Raw genomic sequence first — 18,530 nt, 5'->3', positions numbered from 1 at the left:
GTTGTTTTTGTTCTTTTGTTTGTTTATTTTTAACTTAGGATGTTTCCAAATTCATGGTGCAATTTTAAAATTTAAAATTTTTTAAAGCACACTAAGTCTTCTGGTAGATTTTAGATACACATGTATAGATACATATTGAAAGCAAATTTGGCATAAGTGTGTGCATATATATGCAGAAAGATACAGGGGAAGAATAGAAAAATAAACCAGAGAGAGCAACAAAAGACCCAAAAAGGAAAAAATATTATGGGAATTAGAACAGTACTTATACTTTGATTTTATTGCTATCAACAAGTCCCAATGAGAAAAATTCTTACATTAACATAGATTTGTGTCTTCTCTTCATCTTATAGTATTATTTTACCTGGATATTGAAAGATTAGCTAACTTATCCAGAGTGGCATTACTACATGCCAAAGGCAGGACTTAATTCAGGTCTTTCTTACTCTAAGGCTGACATCTTTATCTAATATATTATGTGGCTTCTCTTAGTCTCTTTGGGCAGCCCTTGGAGATATTTGGATATCCTTCAAAAGAGAAATGAAGAAGATAATGGTGTAATATATTATTGCTTCCCCCTATATTTGTGGGATTTGTTTATAAGTTATATATGCATATATATATATGTAAATATATATATATATATATATATAATATATATAATATATTTGTATACACATACATCTAATCAAAACATAAAATATATAAGGCCAAAAATATTGATTTTTGATGTGGCCCTTTGAAGCCTGGTAAGAGTTAGGCTTATTAGTCCTGCTTTGTTTTTTAAATAGCAATAGAGTATTGCATAATATTTGGCTTATATAGTTATTCCATATACAACAAAAAGGTCTTTAGAGAGTTTAAATGACTATTTAAGCATTCAATACAGATTCTTCCTATTCTGAGACTAATTCTGTCATAAGATGTAGGATTCTGTACTTGTCAAGGAGACAAATGAGGGCTGTCAGTAAAATGAGCCATAGTAGTTGAACAAAACAGTCATAAGCTTTCAGCTAAGTATAGTATACAGTTAATAATATTTTCTTTTTTACATTATATGGTATACTATACTCAAATTTGTCATATACACAAAACTACAAAATTATATCATAAATAATTTCTTATATTTTATGTAATAGTAAGAATTTTAAAATAAAATTAAAAAAATTATTGCTATCTATTGTTAGTAAAAACTTGGACTTGTTGGTTGGTTGATTGTTTTCCTTTATTTTGAAAGAGGAACAAAAGAACAATATTTTAGCAAATTACAGTGTTTCCAACTGTGGCTAACAGATCAGTAAGTTTGGGAAGCTCCACTACAGGTCAGGCATAAAGAGTCCACATGAATTGGAGTGGATTTATCTCTAAGTTTGTGCATCTTACATTTCTTTTGAGATTTTGGAATTTTGCTTCATTCCTAGAGCACAGATCCTTCTTTGATATAGGTACATTATGTTGGACAGTTATTTGCCAGTATTTCCCTTGTCACACAATCACTTCCAAAATTCTTCAGGTAGAGTGTGAGAGTGCCCTTGCACTGTTCCTTCTACCTCTATGTGAGTACTTGCATTGTATTCATTCTTCATAAAATAATATTTTATGCAAATTTTTCCTTGGCATTTGAACAGCATGACCTGCCAATCTGAGTTAAACTCTCTGTAATAGAATTTGACTACTTGGCTGTTTAGCTCACACAAGGATTTCAGTGAATGATATCTTATCTTTCTAGATCATCTTCAAAATTTTCCTAAGGCAGTTGAAATAGAAGCAATACAGTTTCCTAATATATTATTGGTATTCTGTCCAGATTTCATAGGCATATGACAATGAAGTTCTCCTTAATGGGCTAATCATTCATCTAGAAGACAATCTTAGACAAATGCGTGAAATAAGAAAGTCATTCTCAGGCCATTCTAATAGAGTGCAGATTTTGACAGGTCTTTGAACATAGGCCAGGAAATAGAAATATCTATTATCTGAGGACTGATTTCATGATATTTAAAGAGACTCGTCACTGGGTTATCAGTTTAAGAAATACCTACTTTAACCTATTTAGGCAAGGCTGCCTGGATTAAAATCACATACCACTAGCAATGAAAGAGTAGGTGCATTTGAAGGAGAAATACCAAATTGAGTCCCAAGTTTTGACAAATATTAGATAAATGACCATGAACAAGAAACTTCTGACTGCTCCAAGCACTCTCTAAAAGAATTGTTTAGAGAAATGTTGAAAATCTATACAGGTAGAGGTATTTTCCATATCCAGACTTCCTTATACTATATGTTCACCTGCTCTCCAAAAGTTTTGTGCATTTATATATACATATCTAGATATGTCTAGATTTACATACCTACACATATTATACATGCTATACACATATACACATGCATACAACACACATATACATATAGTGTGTATTTGTGCATGTATATATGTTTACATATGGTTATGAAATATGGGTACTATACATACATATAGTTATACATACAAAAACCACATTTGTATGTGTGTACATGCATGCATGCATATAATTTACCTGATGTCATCAAAATAGTAAGGATCAAAGGTGGAAATCTGAACACTTGTCCTCTGATTCCTGAACTCCTGCTCCCTGTTATCCCCCAAATATTTACATACCCATACATTTGTGTATACCCAAATATATAATGCATGCATAAACACATATGTTCATATATGTGTATGTGTGTTTACACACATAAATCCAGAAAGAAATCTTATGTCATAGTAAAGTATAATGTTTAATATGTTTTTATTTTAAAAATTGGTTCTAAATAGAGGATAGAAATGAAATAAGGGATATATAATTATTTTAGTACACAATATTAATACGTCTCTGGAATTTAGACTGAATTACACTGATTTTACAGGGTAGCTTACATTTTAATCATCTCCATAAATCCATTGACCAGATATTGAACTCTTGTAATATTGGTGATACTACCAGTGGAGACTTTTGAGTTAGTGTCATTTATGAAAATCATTGCTTCCTTTCATCGGCGGTCATTTTCTTGTGAACAAATACATATGCATGACTTTTGCTGTTGGAGACCAAAGAAGCTAGCTCTTGTAGAAAGGAAGTAGAAATTAAAGGGGAAAAACATTCATAAATATGGAAGGAACATGGGAAAGACTAAGAAGAACATCTAAGTATTTTCCAAGTGGAAAATGGTATTTCTGCAGTTCAAAACCCAGAATGCTTTCTTCTTCTCTTCTTCTAAGAAAATTACACATGAGAGCAAAAGTATCTCACCTGCTTTATATGATGATTATAACTAAAATGTTAATTAAAAAACCCAACTGTCACAATATCTATCTCAAGACTCTTTCTTCCATGAATTTGTTCCTAGACATTTCTCTCTAAAATAATCCATTTGCTTAAGATGCAACCAAAATGCCAAACTGTATCAGTCTGCCTCCTTTCTAGCTGAAGGAATTGAAATTTAGAAGGAAAAGTTGAAAACTATGTAGGAAGGGCATGTGTATACAATTTTTAAACAAACAATACTTTATTGACTGAATGTCATGAAAAATAGACTATGATAAGCCTGCTAAATTAGTATATAGGAAGAAAAATTGAAAGCATTTTAAAATGAATTAATACATTCAAATAAATTATTCATGATAGTTTAAAAGAAAGAGACCTTCAACACAATTGCAGAAAAGGCAAGAGATTATGGAATATACAATGAAAAAAAAAGATGACTAAACTCATAGAAATAATTTCTGAAGTGCAGAAAATTATACCTTTCAAGATAATTACTATAAATTTAGTATTGAATTTAACTTCTAAAAAATTTATTTACAGAAAAACTGTTGTCTGTCCCATCATTGATTTGATTAGTGATGATAACTTTGAATACACAGCTGGTTCAGATATGACATATGGAGGTTTTAACTGGAAACTTAATTTTCGCTGGTATCCTGTTCCCCAAAGAGAGATGGACAGAAGAAAAGGAGACAGAACTTTACCTGTCAGGTATGTAGATAATTTAACATGTGAAAGAAGAAAAATATATCTGTCAATAGTGATTAAATTATTTCTAGGAATTTTTGCTCTCTTAAAAATTCTCATAACTATTTTATATACAATTTCTAATTTTTTTCTAAGTCATTTATTCTGTATGTTTCATAGCTATTTCTGTTATTTAGGGAGAGATGGACACAAAGTAGACACAATATAAACCAGCTGATTAATTTAAATATTTTTGAATATTCCATGTGTGTTTATTTAGTTATGTTTATTACTTTTGACCTTTTTTGTTAGAAATGTATATTTAGTTATGATTCTTCCAAGACATGTAAAATATATGAGAATAACCCCTTGAGGATTAAATCAAAGAAATATAAAGTAATGAAGAAAAAAAAAAGTTTTGGCAGAAAATACAGGTACCTTGGAAAACTTAGATTTGAGTGTATCTTATCTGTAAAAATTTTATCAACCAAGAAAACATTTTTAAAATAATAATAACTGAAATGAATCTGTTAATTTATTCTTTGCAAACCTTTTCAAGGATAGACTTCAAGATTCTTAGTGATAAAGAAGACAAAATTTAGAATCTCTTGATAAAATATAACGCTGAAGGAAATATAAGGAAGATTCTAAAGAGAATGCTTGTTTTCCATTTGTTTTTATTTTTCTGACACAAATATATGTATTTAGATATAAATATCATAACTATATATTACATATAAGATATACATGTTTACACATGTGTGCTTATCTATGTATTTACATGTGTATGAATATATATATACATATATATATATATAGATATAGATATATAGATATATAGATATATAGATATATAGATAGATAGCCATTTTTACCAACCTTTGTGTATTTCACAAAAAAAATATAATACCCCCATATGCTATATTCCACTGGGTGATTTCTTTTTCTTCAATACAACATATTACATATATATATATATACATATATATATATATATATATATATGTATATATATATATAATATTACATGAATTCTAAATTTAAAATTTTAAAAGACATGAGAACACAAAGAATATAAGTATATATTCTTTGTCCACACTTATTTTTTAAAATTAGTTTCTTTCCCTTCTTGACTCCTCTAAAATTGAATGGCTAAAATAAAAGAAACCCTTACAACAAACATATTGTCCAACAAAGCATCTTCCAAGTTTGACTATATCCAAAAATATATCTCATTTTGCATTTCATTTACAGGGTTTTCTTTTCACAACTTTCTCTTTCTTATTATTATCCTCAGCTTGCCAAAAAGTTATTGATTGCCTTTTCAGAAAGTTATTTTATTATTTCCTATTTGAGTCCCCGTGATTCAGTAAACAAAACACTTTGATAAATCCTGAGTGGCCTAGAATATCCAATTATGTTTCTTGAAACTACTGTAAATATTTTGGTGGCAAAAATATGCAACATAAAGGTATGCCTAATTATATTCACTGTCAGATAAGACTAAGCTCTGGCAACAGTTTAATGGAAGAATACATACTCAAATTTCTGTTTATGTTGACTTTATTTGAGAAACCTTATGATTTGTTTTCAAAACATTGTTAGCCTCATGAGGAAATAATAACACATCAATAAGAACAATGTGTCAGAACAAATGAATATTATTTGAAGTTATTCTGCTAATATTTTATTTAGAGAATTTCTTGTAGTCTTGAAACCGCTTTTCATTCCTCCTTAAAATTTTCTATTTTAACAAAGAAGAACTTGGTTTTGGCATCAGCCATCTTAAAAAAACAAACAAATAAACAAACAAACAAACAAACAAAAAACATTGAATTAGTACTTTGGATTTTGTTAACGTCTATATTTCCAAAAATATTGCATTTACTTTTTTTATATCATCTCTCTGTAAGAAGCATTATCAGTACATTACAGAGTAAAGAGCATTGCATTCATTGTCAGAACACCTTTACTCACATCACAGTACATTTTTTTAATCACTATATTACTTTGGATAAGTCATTTCATTGTCCTAATTCATTTTCCCTACCTGAAAATAAAATGGTTGGAAAAGATAATCTTTAAGAACCTTTCAAGTCTGAGCAATATGTTCCCAAATAATTTAATGTTATGTTTCGTTTTTGTGTTAACAAAGTTTTAAAGCATTCATTCTGTGTCCATTCTTCCTTTAATGAGCACATTGCACCCAGTTGTGCTATTTTCAATTGTATTGCTTTCATTTAGAAAGTCTAGAAAATTGATAGAGAGTTGTCCCCTGCTAAGTAAGAAATTACTGACCTCATTCATAAAGACTGTTTTTCAAAGAGATACATTACACATTATTTCTCATTTATTATTAAGGGTGGTGAAAATTGAAATGAAAACTTTGCTACATTTGCACAGCAAATTTTTATTTTTATTATCACATGGGGCGAAAGTGAAAGCAAAGTGTATTTTATTTGTTTGCCTCAGAAATTACATGTTATTTCATTTATCATTTTAGTCCTAAACCTCTGAGGGAGTTGAAGGTAAGGAAACCTCATACTTTATTGAAGTTTTTGGATTTTATGACAAAAGGTTAATTAATTCAGTGACAGTATTGTAAGAGACTGAAGGTAATTTTCATCAGGATAGTTGTAATGTGAACCTTGTACAAATAAAAAAGAACCTTTTACAAGTTAAAAAAGAGAGGTCATCGTTTCCCTTACATGCGTATAAATGTATAGAAAAAAGGCTCTGTATTTTGAACAAAAGGTTTTTTCTCTCCATGATTAACTAAATTCTAAAGAGAAAAATAATTAAAATTGTGTTGAATTTTCAGTTTTCTTAAAGGTATGTCATTTAAAATTATGACAGTAACGTATGATTAATATAATTGGATAGTTAGTCATCATTTAGAAATAAAATCACAAATCTGCATCAATTGAAGAATGACTTGAACTTTTGACCCAAAATCATACTGTTATTTTAAGAGCAAAAATTTTTTTAAAAGTTCCTCTTTTCATTCTTTCATCTTGCTAGATTTATTAGTCAGCTTTGAAAATTCAAAGCATCAGGAGTATAGGATTAAAAGCAAAAAATTGGGACTCATGTACTTGTCATTTTTAACAAGCAATATGATCTTTAAAAATAATTCTACCTCTCTGAGCCTCAGTTTCCTCGGAGATTTAAAATAGAAGATCCCTAATTTCCTTTTCATCATGATAATTCTATGTAAACCAAATTTAGTCAATCAACATGCAATAAATATCTACTCTTTGCCCAGTATTGTGCTAAATACTGGGAATGAAAAAATGAAGAAAAATCCAGACCTTGTCCACGAGGAGCTTACAATTTAGTGGGTCTTAATTTCAAAAAAGTGTACAGACCTTTATTCCTGAAATGAGGGAAAAATGAGGTGGAGGGATAATTTTTAAGAATATTTAATACATATCAATGACATCTTGTTATAAGGCATAAAAGTGAACTATTTTCTATAAGTCTATTGGGACACAAAAAGGGGGGGAAATTTTTATATTTTTTTCAATTGAGAGAAGCATGAATAGACAACTAATTAGCACAATGGAGTAGAGCGCTGGGCATGGAGTCAGGGAGACTTGAGTACAAATCTGGCATCAGACATTTGCTAGCTGTGTGACCCTAGGCAGGTCACTTAATCCTTCTTCCCTCTGTTCCTCATGTATGAAATGAACTGGAGAAGAAAAGGGCAAACTGTCCTAGTATCTTTGCCAAGAAAACCACAAATTGGGGGCTGGGAGTTATCATGAAGTATTAGAGACCACTGAAAATACCCTAGCAACAACAATAAATAGGCAACATATTTTTCTAATATTATACATAGATATAGATAGATGTAAATATATATGTGTGTATGTATTATAAACATATATACATGCACATTTGACACACATACATCAAAAACTTTGAAGTATTCAGTGGACTACATGCTTAATATGAATGAATAGTATGATAATAGCAAAAGAAGTTATTAATAATCTGGATCTATCTAGGATCAGAAAAGTGATAGTTTCAATGTATTGTAACTTATTCAGTCCATATTCTAGGTATAATATTCATTTACAGCTGAACCTTCAACAAGATTATTTATAAGTAATAAAACATTTAAAGGAGAGTAATCAGGTAAATGAAAGTAACTAAAGTTTGTTATATTAGTCTTGTTTCATGTTACTGGGGAGTATGACTAGAAAATAATTCTTCCATGTCAACACTTTATATATAGATGTTCTATGATGTCTTTGAGCTTCTGTTGCTAACTATTAGCATCTATATATACTACAATAATTGCTAGTAATATTCTCATCTATCCAGTTCTGTTGCCTTTTGAAGTCCAAAGGTTCTAAGTGTTTCAGTCACTGTTGATTTGTATTTCATCACAAAATATAGAGTGATGTCACTAAAGGGATACTAGATTAATAGGCTCATTGCACTCCACTTTGCATGTGCTATTCTTGATAGTGTTGTCCAACCATACAATAATTTCCATGACCCTAATTGTTTTATTTTTTTGATTTGTTTATTTGTTTTTGTTTTTGGTTTTTTTTTTGTTATTTGTTTTGGCAAAGATACTCTAATGATTTAACATTTTATTCTCCAGTTATAATCACTGAATAGATACCTCAATCAAAACAAAATCTTTTAACTTAAAAAGGCCAATGTCTCCCATTGCATCCAGGGCAATCTCTAGTCATCATGAGCTATACCTGGCCATTGGACCCAGATGGCTCTGGAAGAGAAAGAGAGACTGGTAATTTCCCATACCCTTCCATCATTTAAATCTAATTCATTTATAAATCATGGCATCATCTCCCAGATGTCATGGTGATTTTCAAAAACCAAGGAGAAACAACAAGAGATTTACAATAAGAAGAATTGAGTTTGAATCTCACTTCTACTAAGAAAAACTTTTATTACTTTGGGAAAATCTCAGACTCAATTTTTGCAGTGCTTTGAAAATGCTAAAACATTCTATATATTTGGGCAACTATATCTAAAAGGATCTTGTCTATAAGATCTTAGATTCTGGAGTCTCTACAATTAGTTCTAGATAGAAATCTTATGATTTATCTCAGGCTATATATTCATATAGCATATATTCATTTGTATGGTACTGTATGACCAATAAAATACTCTACTTATAAGCAGCAAAAATTTGAATTTCAATTCTGCTTCTAATATTTGCTGACTATGTAACCATGATCAAATTATTTCAATTCTTTGAGCCTCAGTATCTATAGCTACTAATTGGGGATAAGAAAAACTAGTATTACCCAATATACTTGTGATGAGAATAAAATGAGACATTCTTTAAATATCAAAGTGCTTATATTTCATTGTTATAATAAATGTCAAGAATTATTTTTATGTAATTCTTCTTTATTCATGATAGTGATACATAATCTTTATATCATTTATACATGCCTTATCCCTAGATGAGAAAATATTGTTTGAACCAAATATCAACTTTTTCAGTGCTCTTTGCCTTAGATTTTTATTAATTTGCATTCCCTGTCCATAACAGTATTTGCTTATACTCTTCCAAAAGACTTTACTTCTCACTATCTATATATACATATATATATATATGTATATATATATATATATATATATATTCACATATTAAAGTCAAATATAAAAGTGATTGCAATTGAAACAATTCATGTTACTTTAACAATGGTGATTATCAATTCTATAAAAAGGAACATTATATTTGTTTTGTTATTTACAAGTAACTCAACACAACATACAATTTCAGAACTTCTTAGAGAATTTGAAATTGATTAGCTTAATAGATAAGCAAAAGTACAAACTCTCATCTTCATGATATAGTTAAATGTGTTACTGCCTGAAGATGGAGAAAGGGAGATGATTTCTGTCCTAAGATTATGATTCATTTAAATTAACTTTGACAAGTAGGAAAAAATATTTAGATTATCCCTTTCTTTTATAAATGGTAAAGATATAACTTCAGATAATCAAAGGACTGTTCCTTGGGTTTCAGGAAGTCAATTGCTGCTCAATTCTGGGTGGAAAAGAATTGAAGCAAAAATGTCAAAATTTTAGAGTGGTGGTATAAGGTGGTACTCTATATAATATTGGCTAGCCCATATAAGCCTAAGACTCAAATTACTTATTTGGAAAATGAGTGAATTGGACTAGGAGTATTTAATTCTATGATCCTGAACTTGAATTCTTTAAACATTTTGACAATTATTTTCATACTGTATTGTTATATATTATGCATTTAAAAAAGTCTTCTAAGAAAGGGTTCATATACCTTATCAATCTGTCATGGGATCCATGACAAAAAATGTTAAGAAACCCTAAACTAACTTATTTCTACATACATACATACAGACTAGTGATCAATCATCTGCTCAAGCATGATAACATAGATCTAAATTCAAATCTTAGTACTTTTTATATTCGCTTAGGCAATTTATTTAACCTCTAGGAGTTTGTGGTAGGTGGTCTTTGAACTTCATCTAACTTCAAAATTTCTGAGTATAAAAATTCAAGTCACAAATAAATCTCAGGCAACTGAACACCTTTTCCAAAGCAATTAGCAGCATTTAGTCATAAAAACAAACAAACAAACACACACATACACACACACACACACACACACACATAGAAAAGGCAGTGTTGCACTCACTCTGTGTGTGTGTGTGTGTGTGTGTGTGTGTGTGTGTGTGTGTGTGTTTGATTATTAAATAAGATTAAGGGGGAAGTATCATTTGTGGAGAATTTAGGTCTTTAAGAATAAATCAGGGGAGTTGCTTCCAGCATTTTGGTGTCTGGTAACTTCTTCAGCAGACAATGAAATAATTAGTCCTTACTAATGACAGAAGTTCCTTCTGTCATTTTCCTGCTTGTCCTTTAAATAGCTTTGCTAGCTATTTGTTTTCCATAGTCTCTACAGGGGCTTTGAGAAAGCTTCGTCCTTGTTTGGTGCCTGAGCTAACAGAAATCCTTAAGCAACTTAATTCTCTTTAGGCAGAAAACTCCTGTCATTCCCAGCATGACTAAATGACCATTGGCCATTACTCCATAATTCAAATCATTCCCCATCTAGAGTATGAGCAACATTTGCAGCTGCACATTTCCATGTAAAACTTTTCAAACCGGCTCTTTATTTTTTTGAGAAGTAGCTATTAAAGAAAATAGTCATATAGAACCTTCCAATATCTTTTTCCCTTCTCCACATGGAGAATAAGGTAATTGAGAAAAAATAACAAATAACCATTTAGGAACAGAAAGAAATTTTGAAATCTTCTGGTTCTACTTTCATATTTGAGAGATTTAATACATTTTAATATAAAGTACCTATTATCCACAAAACCTAGTATTGGACATTAGGAATATAAAAATGAAATAAGATGTAGGTAGTAAATAAAAAAGCTAAAATTTTAATTCAGATCTTTCAATTCACAGTTCACATCATCTTCCAAAAATAATTAAACAGGAATCATTAGAGATCACAGAATTAGCTCTAGAGGTAGAAAGAATTTTAGAGTCAATCTAGCTAAGCCTACTCCCCTATTTTTCAGATGAGCATTCTGAGTCCCAGAGAAGTTAGTTTTCAAATGGCTTTTTGTATTCACTTCCTTCACATACACTCAGGACTCCAACACTCTAAAGATTGTTTTGTATTTTTTCACTTCTTTAAAATCCATTACTTTCCAAGTTATTAGTGACTTACTAATGACCAAAATTAATGACCTTTTCTCACTCTCCTTTTTCCTCTTAATCTTTCTCTTTGCTGTATTTTCCAATAGACTATTCTCCTCGTATTTTAGTATTATATTTCTTCCCCTCCTACTTGATTTATTACTCATTATTTTCTATCTTCTTCATTGAATCCTTTTTATTCTCTTGGCCCATAAATATGGTCATCCCCCAATGTTTCTGTTATTATTTACTTTTGTTTCTTCAGTTTCTTATTTTGTGTTTCCTCTCTAATATAATTTGTTCATTAGTTCAAGGAAATTTTCATTTTCTACTCCCATGGATTCAATCAGAGCCTTTGTAAAAACGCCTTTCAAAACTATTTAGAATACTGATGCTTCCCTTGATTCCCATATTTTAAGTTCTAAATATATTTACCTTGATGTCTTCTAGGTCCTCCCTCTCAAAATATCCATTAGAGAACTCTGTATCTTTCCTTTCCTAACCTGTCCCTTTAATTATTTCCTCCCTTTCTGTTATTAGCAGCTATTTTTTCTTTTTTTTTCTGTCACTCATTTTATCATTAGGAAAATTCTATTAGGGCAGCTAGGTGGTATAGTGGATAGAGCACCAGTCCTGAATTCAGGAGGACCCAAGTTCAAATCTGGTCTCAGACACTTAACACTTCCTAGCTGTGTGACCCTGGGCAAGTCACTTAACTCCAACCTCAGAGAAAAAAAAAGGAAAATTCTATTGATCCCACATTTATAATATCTTTCATATTGTTCTATTCACCCTGCCCCTACCCTAGTTCAAGTCCCTATTTCTCTATCCTCCTCAGTTATTTCCCTGATTCCATTTTCCCTTCACTCAATCCACTCTTCACATTACATCCAAATTATTTTTGTCTGGTTTACATACATGATCATGATACTGCCCCTATTCCAGAACCTTTAATATGATTCCATTGCCTCTAAATAGAATAGAAAACTTTAATCTCTATTTTTATCTGTATAGCCTGTATCTACATTGTCTTTAATTTTAGTGTTATTCAGCAATGTTTTTCCCTGATTTTAATTGTATTTTTCCTTAGATGTCAAGAAAAATTTTCACATATATGCCCTAGTTTTCCAACTACCCTCACCAACTGAACCAGTTTAAAAACATATACACACAAATGCCTTAATATATATCTACATGGAATTAAAATAGGTTCCAACAAATATCTAATTCCAAAATTTTTTTCTCTTTCTTTATCTCAAATTCATCACCTCTGTTAGAAGATAAGTACTAGATTTTATCTTCATTTTTTAACTTATAGTTTATCTTCTTTTGATTAGATTTCTATCTTTTTGACATTGTTTTTTCTCTCTAACTTTTTCATTTAATTATATATATATATATATATATTGGCAACTTGGCCTTTACATTGCTTGAATGACTTGGTTTGAAATGAGTATTAATATTTTGGTTTGAAAAATATTTGGAAAGCTTTACAACTCATAAATATGATAACTTTTGCTGTTCCTGAATGGTTGTACCCTTCTAGCCCTATTTTTTTCTTTCCAACAGCTTCCAAGTAATAAAAATTGACTTACCATGCTCTTTTAGTTTCTTAATGCTATCACATATATCACACACTTTCAAATACCTGTATTTGCAAATAGGAGAGATCCAAATTGTTCTCTCTTGCCTTATTTTAGTTCCAGATGTCACTCAAAATCCTTCTCTAGATTTTCTAAATATGTTTACTACTAATACACTAAAAAGAAATATATATATGTATATATGTATGTATACATATATAATATATAATATATCTGTGTGTGTTTCCATACACACACACACACACACACACACACACACATATATACACACATTCATGTCAAAATCTTAATTCTAAAATAAAAAAAAAAAGAAAGAAAGAAAAAACTGTTCAGGAGTCTAAGTTATAATTTCTCTTAGTCACTTTTACCTCTTGAAAAGGTTCCTGCCTATGAGTTCTGGCAAATCAATTCTTTTGCTTCAGAGACTAGATCATAATTTTTTTTCAGATAATCACTTGGTTTGGCAAAACTGTTAGAAATTGGGGGCAGCTGAGTGGCACAGTGGATAGAGCACCAGCCTTGAAGTGAGGAGGACCTGATTTCAAATCTGGCCTCAGACACTTAATATGCCCTGGCTGTATGACCAATTGGAGTCAAGTCTCTTGACTTCAATTGCCTTTGGAAAAAGAAAAAAACAAACTGTTACAAATCTCATGTTTTTGGAATCTGGTTCCCTAATCTAAATCATAATGTAAATGCTAAATGATTGTAAAAAAAAACTTTCTTCCCACAGCTTCAAACTAGCAAAAACTTCATAATATTTCCACTTTGAGTTTCTAAATTATTTTTTTCAATTTATTATCACTAAAAAGCAACCCATATACAAGAACCACCAATAATACTTGTGTGTAATATGTATTAATAAATCAATATCTGGCAGTGAAAATAATAACCAGTTAAATTTTCTTTGTAAAGGCAGAATTGACAGTAGAATGCCCTCTATCCAGTAGACATTTATACTCTGTCTTCTTTATCTCTATCCCTCTCTGCCTGTGTCTCTGTGTCTCTGTGTCTCTGTGTCTATATATATATATATATATATATATATATATATATTAGTACTGAATTTAATCCAACAAATATTATACAAGTATATGCTAGAAGGAGACAATGGGATGGAATAGAGATACAATACAATACAAAATGCCTAAAAATAGTATTATTTGCTTGTTGTGCAGTGAATGGTGATATCTCAATAGGAGATATGAAGATAATCTAAGATAGATGAAGATATATTAAGGAAAACAATGAAGTTTTTGATTTCTTATGTGTTTCACCAACTGTGAGGACAAGTCAAACTGATTCTTGCTCAGATGTCAACCAACATGTAAAAGAAATGCAATACATAGGATATAATGCATGTATGTGTATGTATATATATATATATATACATACACATACATATATATATATATATACATATATACATACATATATATATATATGTATATATAAAGAAATTATTCTGACCACTGATTTATTTGGAAGCATGTTTTTTCTTCGAGTGATAATAGCATTTGCAATATATACAAAGGACAAAAATACTTCCCCTCCAAAAGCACCTTAATTCCATCAATAGTATCCTATTTAAAAATCACTAATACTATTCAATTTAAACATTCATTTTGAGGGACATTTAGGTGAATAATGACTTTCGTCATAAAATTAAAATAGCTTGGATCAAGTCCCTTAAATTCCCAGGCAACTCTCACTGTATGAGTGGAAGGTCTTTCCATACAAAGTCATTACAATGATAAAATCACATGTCTGGATCAAAAAATAAAAAGAAAAGAAAATGTTCATTCTGAAGATAATGTTTGATACTTTGGATCTTATTTAGAGAGATATGTGGGTAGGAAAAAACGGTATTTTCTTCCAAGTAGAAAATACCATGCAGCCTTGAGTCATTATTACACTATGTTTGTGGCCTGAGAATTCCACTGATAGATGGCCACCTTTAGAGTTACACTTCTATCTCCTCCCCTATAATTCAAGTGAAAGAGGAATAACACATTGGCAGGCACAGCTTTCATGTTGAAAGATATAATTTTAGAACTGTCATCATGCCAATACCACCCTCTATAAACATTTTATGTCTTCTAAAATAATTAAATGGGCAGTCAGGCTGTTCAGTAAAGGCAATAGCCTCATGTTCCCCCAAAATTAAATGGTATGAATGTGCATGCTTTAATGATTTATAATTTTAATAAAAGAGACTATGACTGAGATTTCATAATTTGCTCAACCCTTTCAAAGGTGGTCTCAAACATGGAATTTGTTTCAGGGCAATCTTTGCTAAGATCTTACTTAAAAATTCAATATTTCCTCAATTGATCCATCTGGTAAAACACTGGGAAAAGTTGGATTTATCAGAGTTTGTTATTCACACATACAATGTATTATATATACACACATATATACACATATGATGTATGGATACATGTGCATGCATATATATGTAAATGTACACATGTTAATATATAAATATGTATAATCCTATGTAATTATATGTTACATATATTTATATATTCATGTATTCCATATCATTTTAGTTTTAAATAAAGATTTTTCAATGCTTTTTTTTAAATGTAGAGTTCTCTAGAGTTGTATGTTAAAGTCTTACTTATTAAATTTCACAAATTGTCTTTCAAAAGTATTGTTTTCTTTTTTTTTTTTCAACTAGGACCCCTACTATGGCTGGTGGCCTATTTTCAATTGACAGAAATTACTTTGAAGAAATAGGAGCTTACGATGCAGGAATGGATATCTGGGGTGGAGAGAATCTTGAAATGTCTTTTAGGGTAATTTCAATTTTACTTTTTTATTATTATGGTCATCACAGACAGAATATTCACTAACATCTTATAATCAAAATGCAATCTATCGGTTGGCAATTTCAACACATATTTAGAAAAAAAGTTGTTTGCATTCTGTTAAAAACTGTCATATGGCAACATCATGTATGTTGTTTCTAAAGGTTCTTTGAGTCATAATTTTATTTTTATAAAACATAGAACTCTTGATCTGTTTTGGGAGAAAGTTTTGGGGGAGAGGAGAGACTACAGTGTTAAAAACAACACTGTTTTCACCCAAATTTAGAATGTATATGCCATTGTTCATTTGTAGGATCTATCCAGATTACTTCTGAGATTTCATTACTATGCTATTCTTAAAGAAATATTAATTATATTTAATAAAATGATTTCTTTTCCAATAGCAAAAAGAAAATTTTGGGAACAAATAAAAGCTATGAACAAAACCAAAACCATTTATTTAGAAAGTGGCCTTCTAAATTAAGTCACAGTAAAAATTAGGATTCTTACTTAAAATGACATTTGTATTCTATATAGATAGGGAATAGGACTGTGATTTCTTTGATACACTAAATACTCCAGTGAGGAGTCTTCTGTCTTCTGTCTTCTGTCTTCTGTCTTCTGTTCCTTAGCTGCATGTGGTTATGTCTTTTCAGCTTCATGTTATTCCTTATCACAGCCTATAACACTTCCCATATCATAGTCAGACTATATAGGAAGAATAAGACCATCTGTTATCTAGGCAACTTCACAGTAATTAGTCTATCTTTTATTAAGAGACTGGGAAGAGAAGGAGGAGTAGTGGTGGTGGAAGTAGCTATCAAGATAGATAGATGAATGGATGGATGCATAGTTGTGTAGGTAGATATAGATAAAGACACAAACATATGTGTATCTGTATGTTTATATATATATATGTATATATATATATATATACATATATATATATATATATATATATACATGTATATATATGCACACACACACACACACACACACACACACATATATATATATATATATATATATATATATATATATATATATATATATACACATGTTTGCAAATCAAACACAGGTACATATTTATGTATATTGTGTATATGTATGTGAATATGTATATATATAGATGCATATATACATGCATCTAAATATATATTCACATAATCAATAAAGATTTATTTAATTAGATTCATAACTCTAAATATTTTTGTTGATATGTTTAGAAATTTTGGAAGTTAGAAATACAGATCTCAATAAACATGGAACAGTCTCTAAATAAATTTCAAAAATATATCTATATGAAAATTGGTATGAAACTCAACCAGGTTTTCTAACTTATTCAATCATCCTATCATGTTACTATGAGGGACCTGATCCAATTTCAAACTTTCTACTACAAAGCAAGTAGGCTTCACTGGATCTTTCTATAGATGAGGATGTAAATTATATTTCTTAGCTCCTAAGTCAATAGTATATGTCTGGAATGAAAAGTGGAGCACAGCTTAAAAGCAAATAACTTCTGCAACAGTATTTGTAGATAGATAAATAAATAACTCAGTTTGTACTGCTAATAATTAATACATCACCCTGAAAACTCATATTTAAAGGCTTTTTTTTCAGGAGCTGCTGTAGCAGGAGAAACAGAATAAAAATAACAAAACCAGGCTCTCTACATCTAAAAAAATGTAAGAATTCTATTTTCAACATAGTTCAAAAAATTCAATATGTATTGTATCCTTTGAGAAACTACATGAATAATGGGGATTTTAGAAACTCACTAGAAGTTAGCAGTCACACTTCCTTTGCTTTTATGATTCTAAGACTTTGATACTTGGTCAATTTTTAATAGAGTAAAATAATTTTGATGCTAAAAGACAGTGTATATTTACATAAAACAAACCTGCAACATTTCATCTATATTTGTGAGTTTATTAATAGAAGAAAAAAGGAATAGTTCCATAAGATTTTGTCAGCATCTAATGAGATGTGACATTAACCTCCTAACTCACTTTAGATTCAAATCCCCACAAATATTCCTTCTTTATTGGATTTAATGCTTCTTTAAGATAATTTAGTGAAGCTTTGAAAATGGCCTAAATAATTTAATGTGTCGACTATAACAAATATATCAGAAATACCTCAGTTTATCAGGCATTAAATTACATAATAGGCTAAATAGTGGCTCAAAAATGTGTTCATGTATACACATAGATGTGTACAATACATAGATGTATAAAATAAATATGTGTATTGCATGTATCAATCTATGTGCATATGTGTGTATTTAACTATAGGATAAAAAATTGGTTGCATGCTTCTCTCCTGAGAACAGAACACATTTTACTAAGAGAGTTAAAGGGGAGGGGAAGAGAGTGCTTGCTGGTCTAAGTAGCTAGTTATCTAGTTTTTTCTTAACTATTTTTGCCAGCAAACATGTGCTCACCCAT

The 18,530-nt window shown here is 30.1% G+C and overlaps 1 protein-coding gene across 3 annotated transcripts in view; it reads left to right on the top strand.

Moving 5' to 3' along the window:
* Positions 1 to 18,530, top strand: part of GALNT13 (polypeptide N-acetylgalactosaminyltransferase 13) — a 644,946-nt gene that overhangs the window by 298,820 nt on the left and 327,596 nt on the right. For all 3 annotated transcript variants that reach the window (XM_074303430.1, XM_074303431.1, XM_074303428.1), the window contains exons 6-7: positions 3,828 to 3,998; positions 15,951 to 16,068. In XM_074303430.1, the coding sequence (XP_074159531.1) occupies positions 3,828 to 3,998; positions 15,951 to 16,068 (289 nt within the window). The remainder of the gene's footprint in view (positions 1 to 3,827; positions 3,999 to 15,950; positions 16,069 to 18,530) is intronic.

Source organism: Sminthopsis crassicaudata, chromosome 3 (assembly GCF_048593235.1).
Source record: "Sminthopsis crassicaudata isolate SCR6 chromosome 3, ASM4859323v1, whole genome shotgun sequence".
NCBI classification, from domain to species: Eukaryota; Metazoa; Chordata; class Mammalia; order Dasyuromorphia; family Dasyuridae; genus Sminthopsis; species Sminthopsis crassicaudata.
The sequence above is the reverse complement of the archived record's forward strand: the minus strand, read 5'-3'. Positions and strand labels throughout refer to the sequence as shown.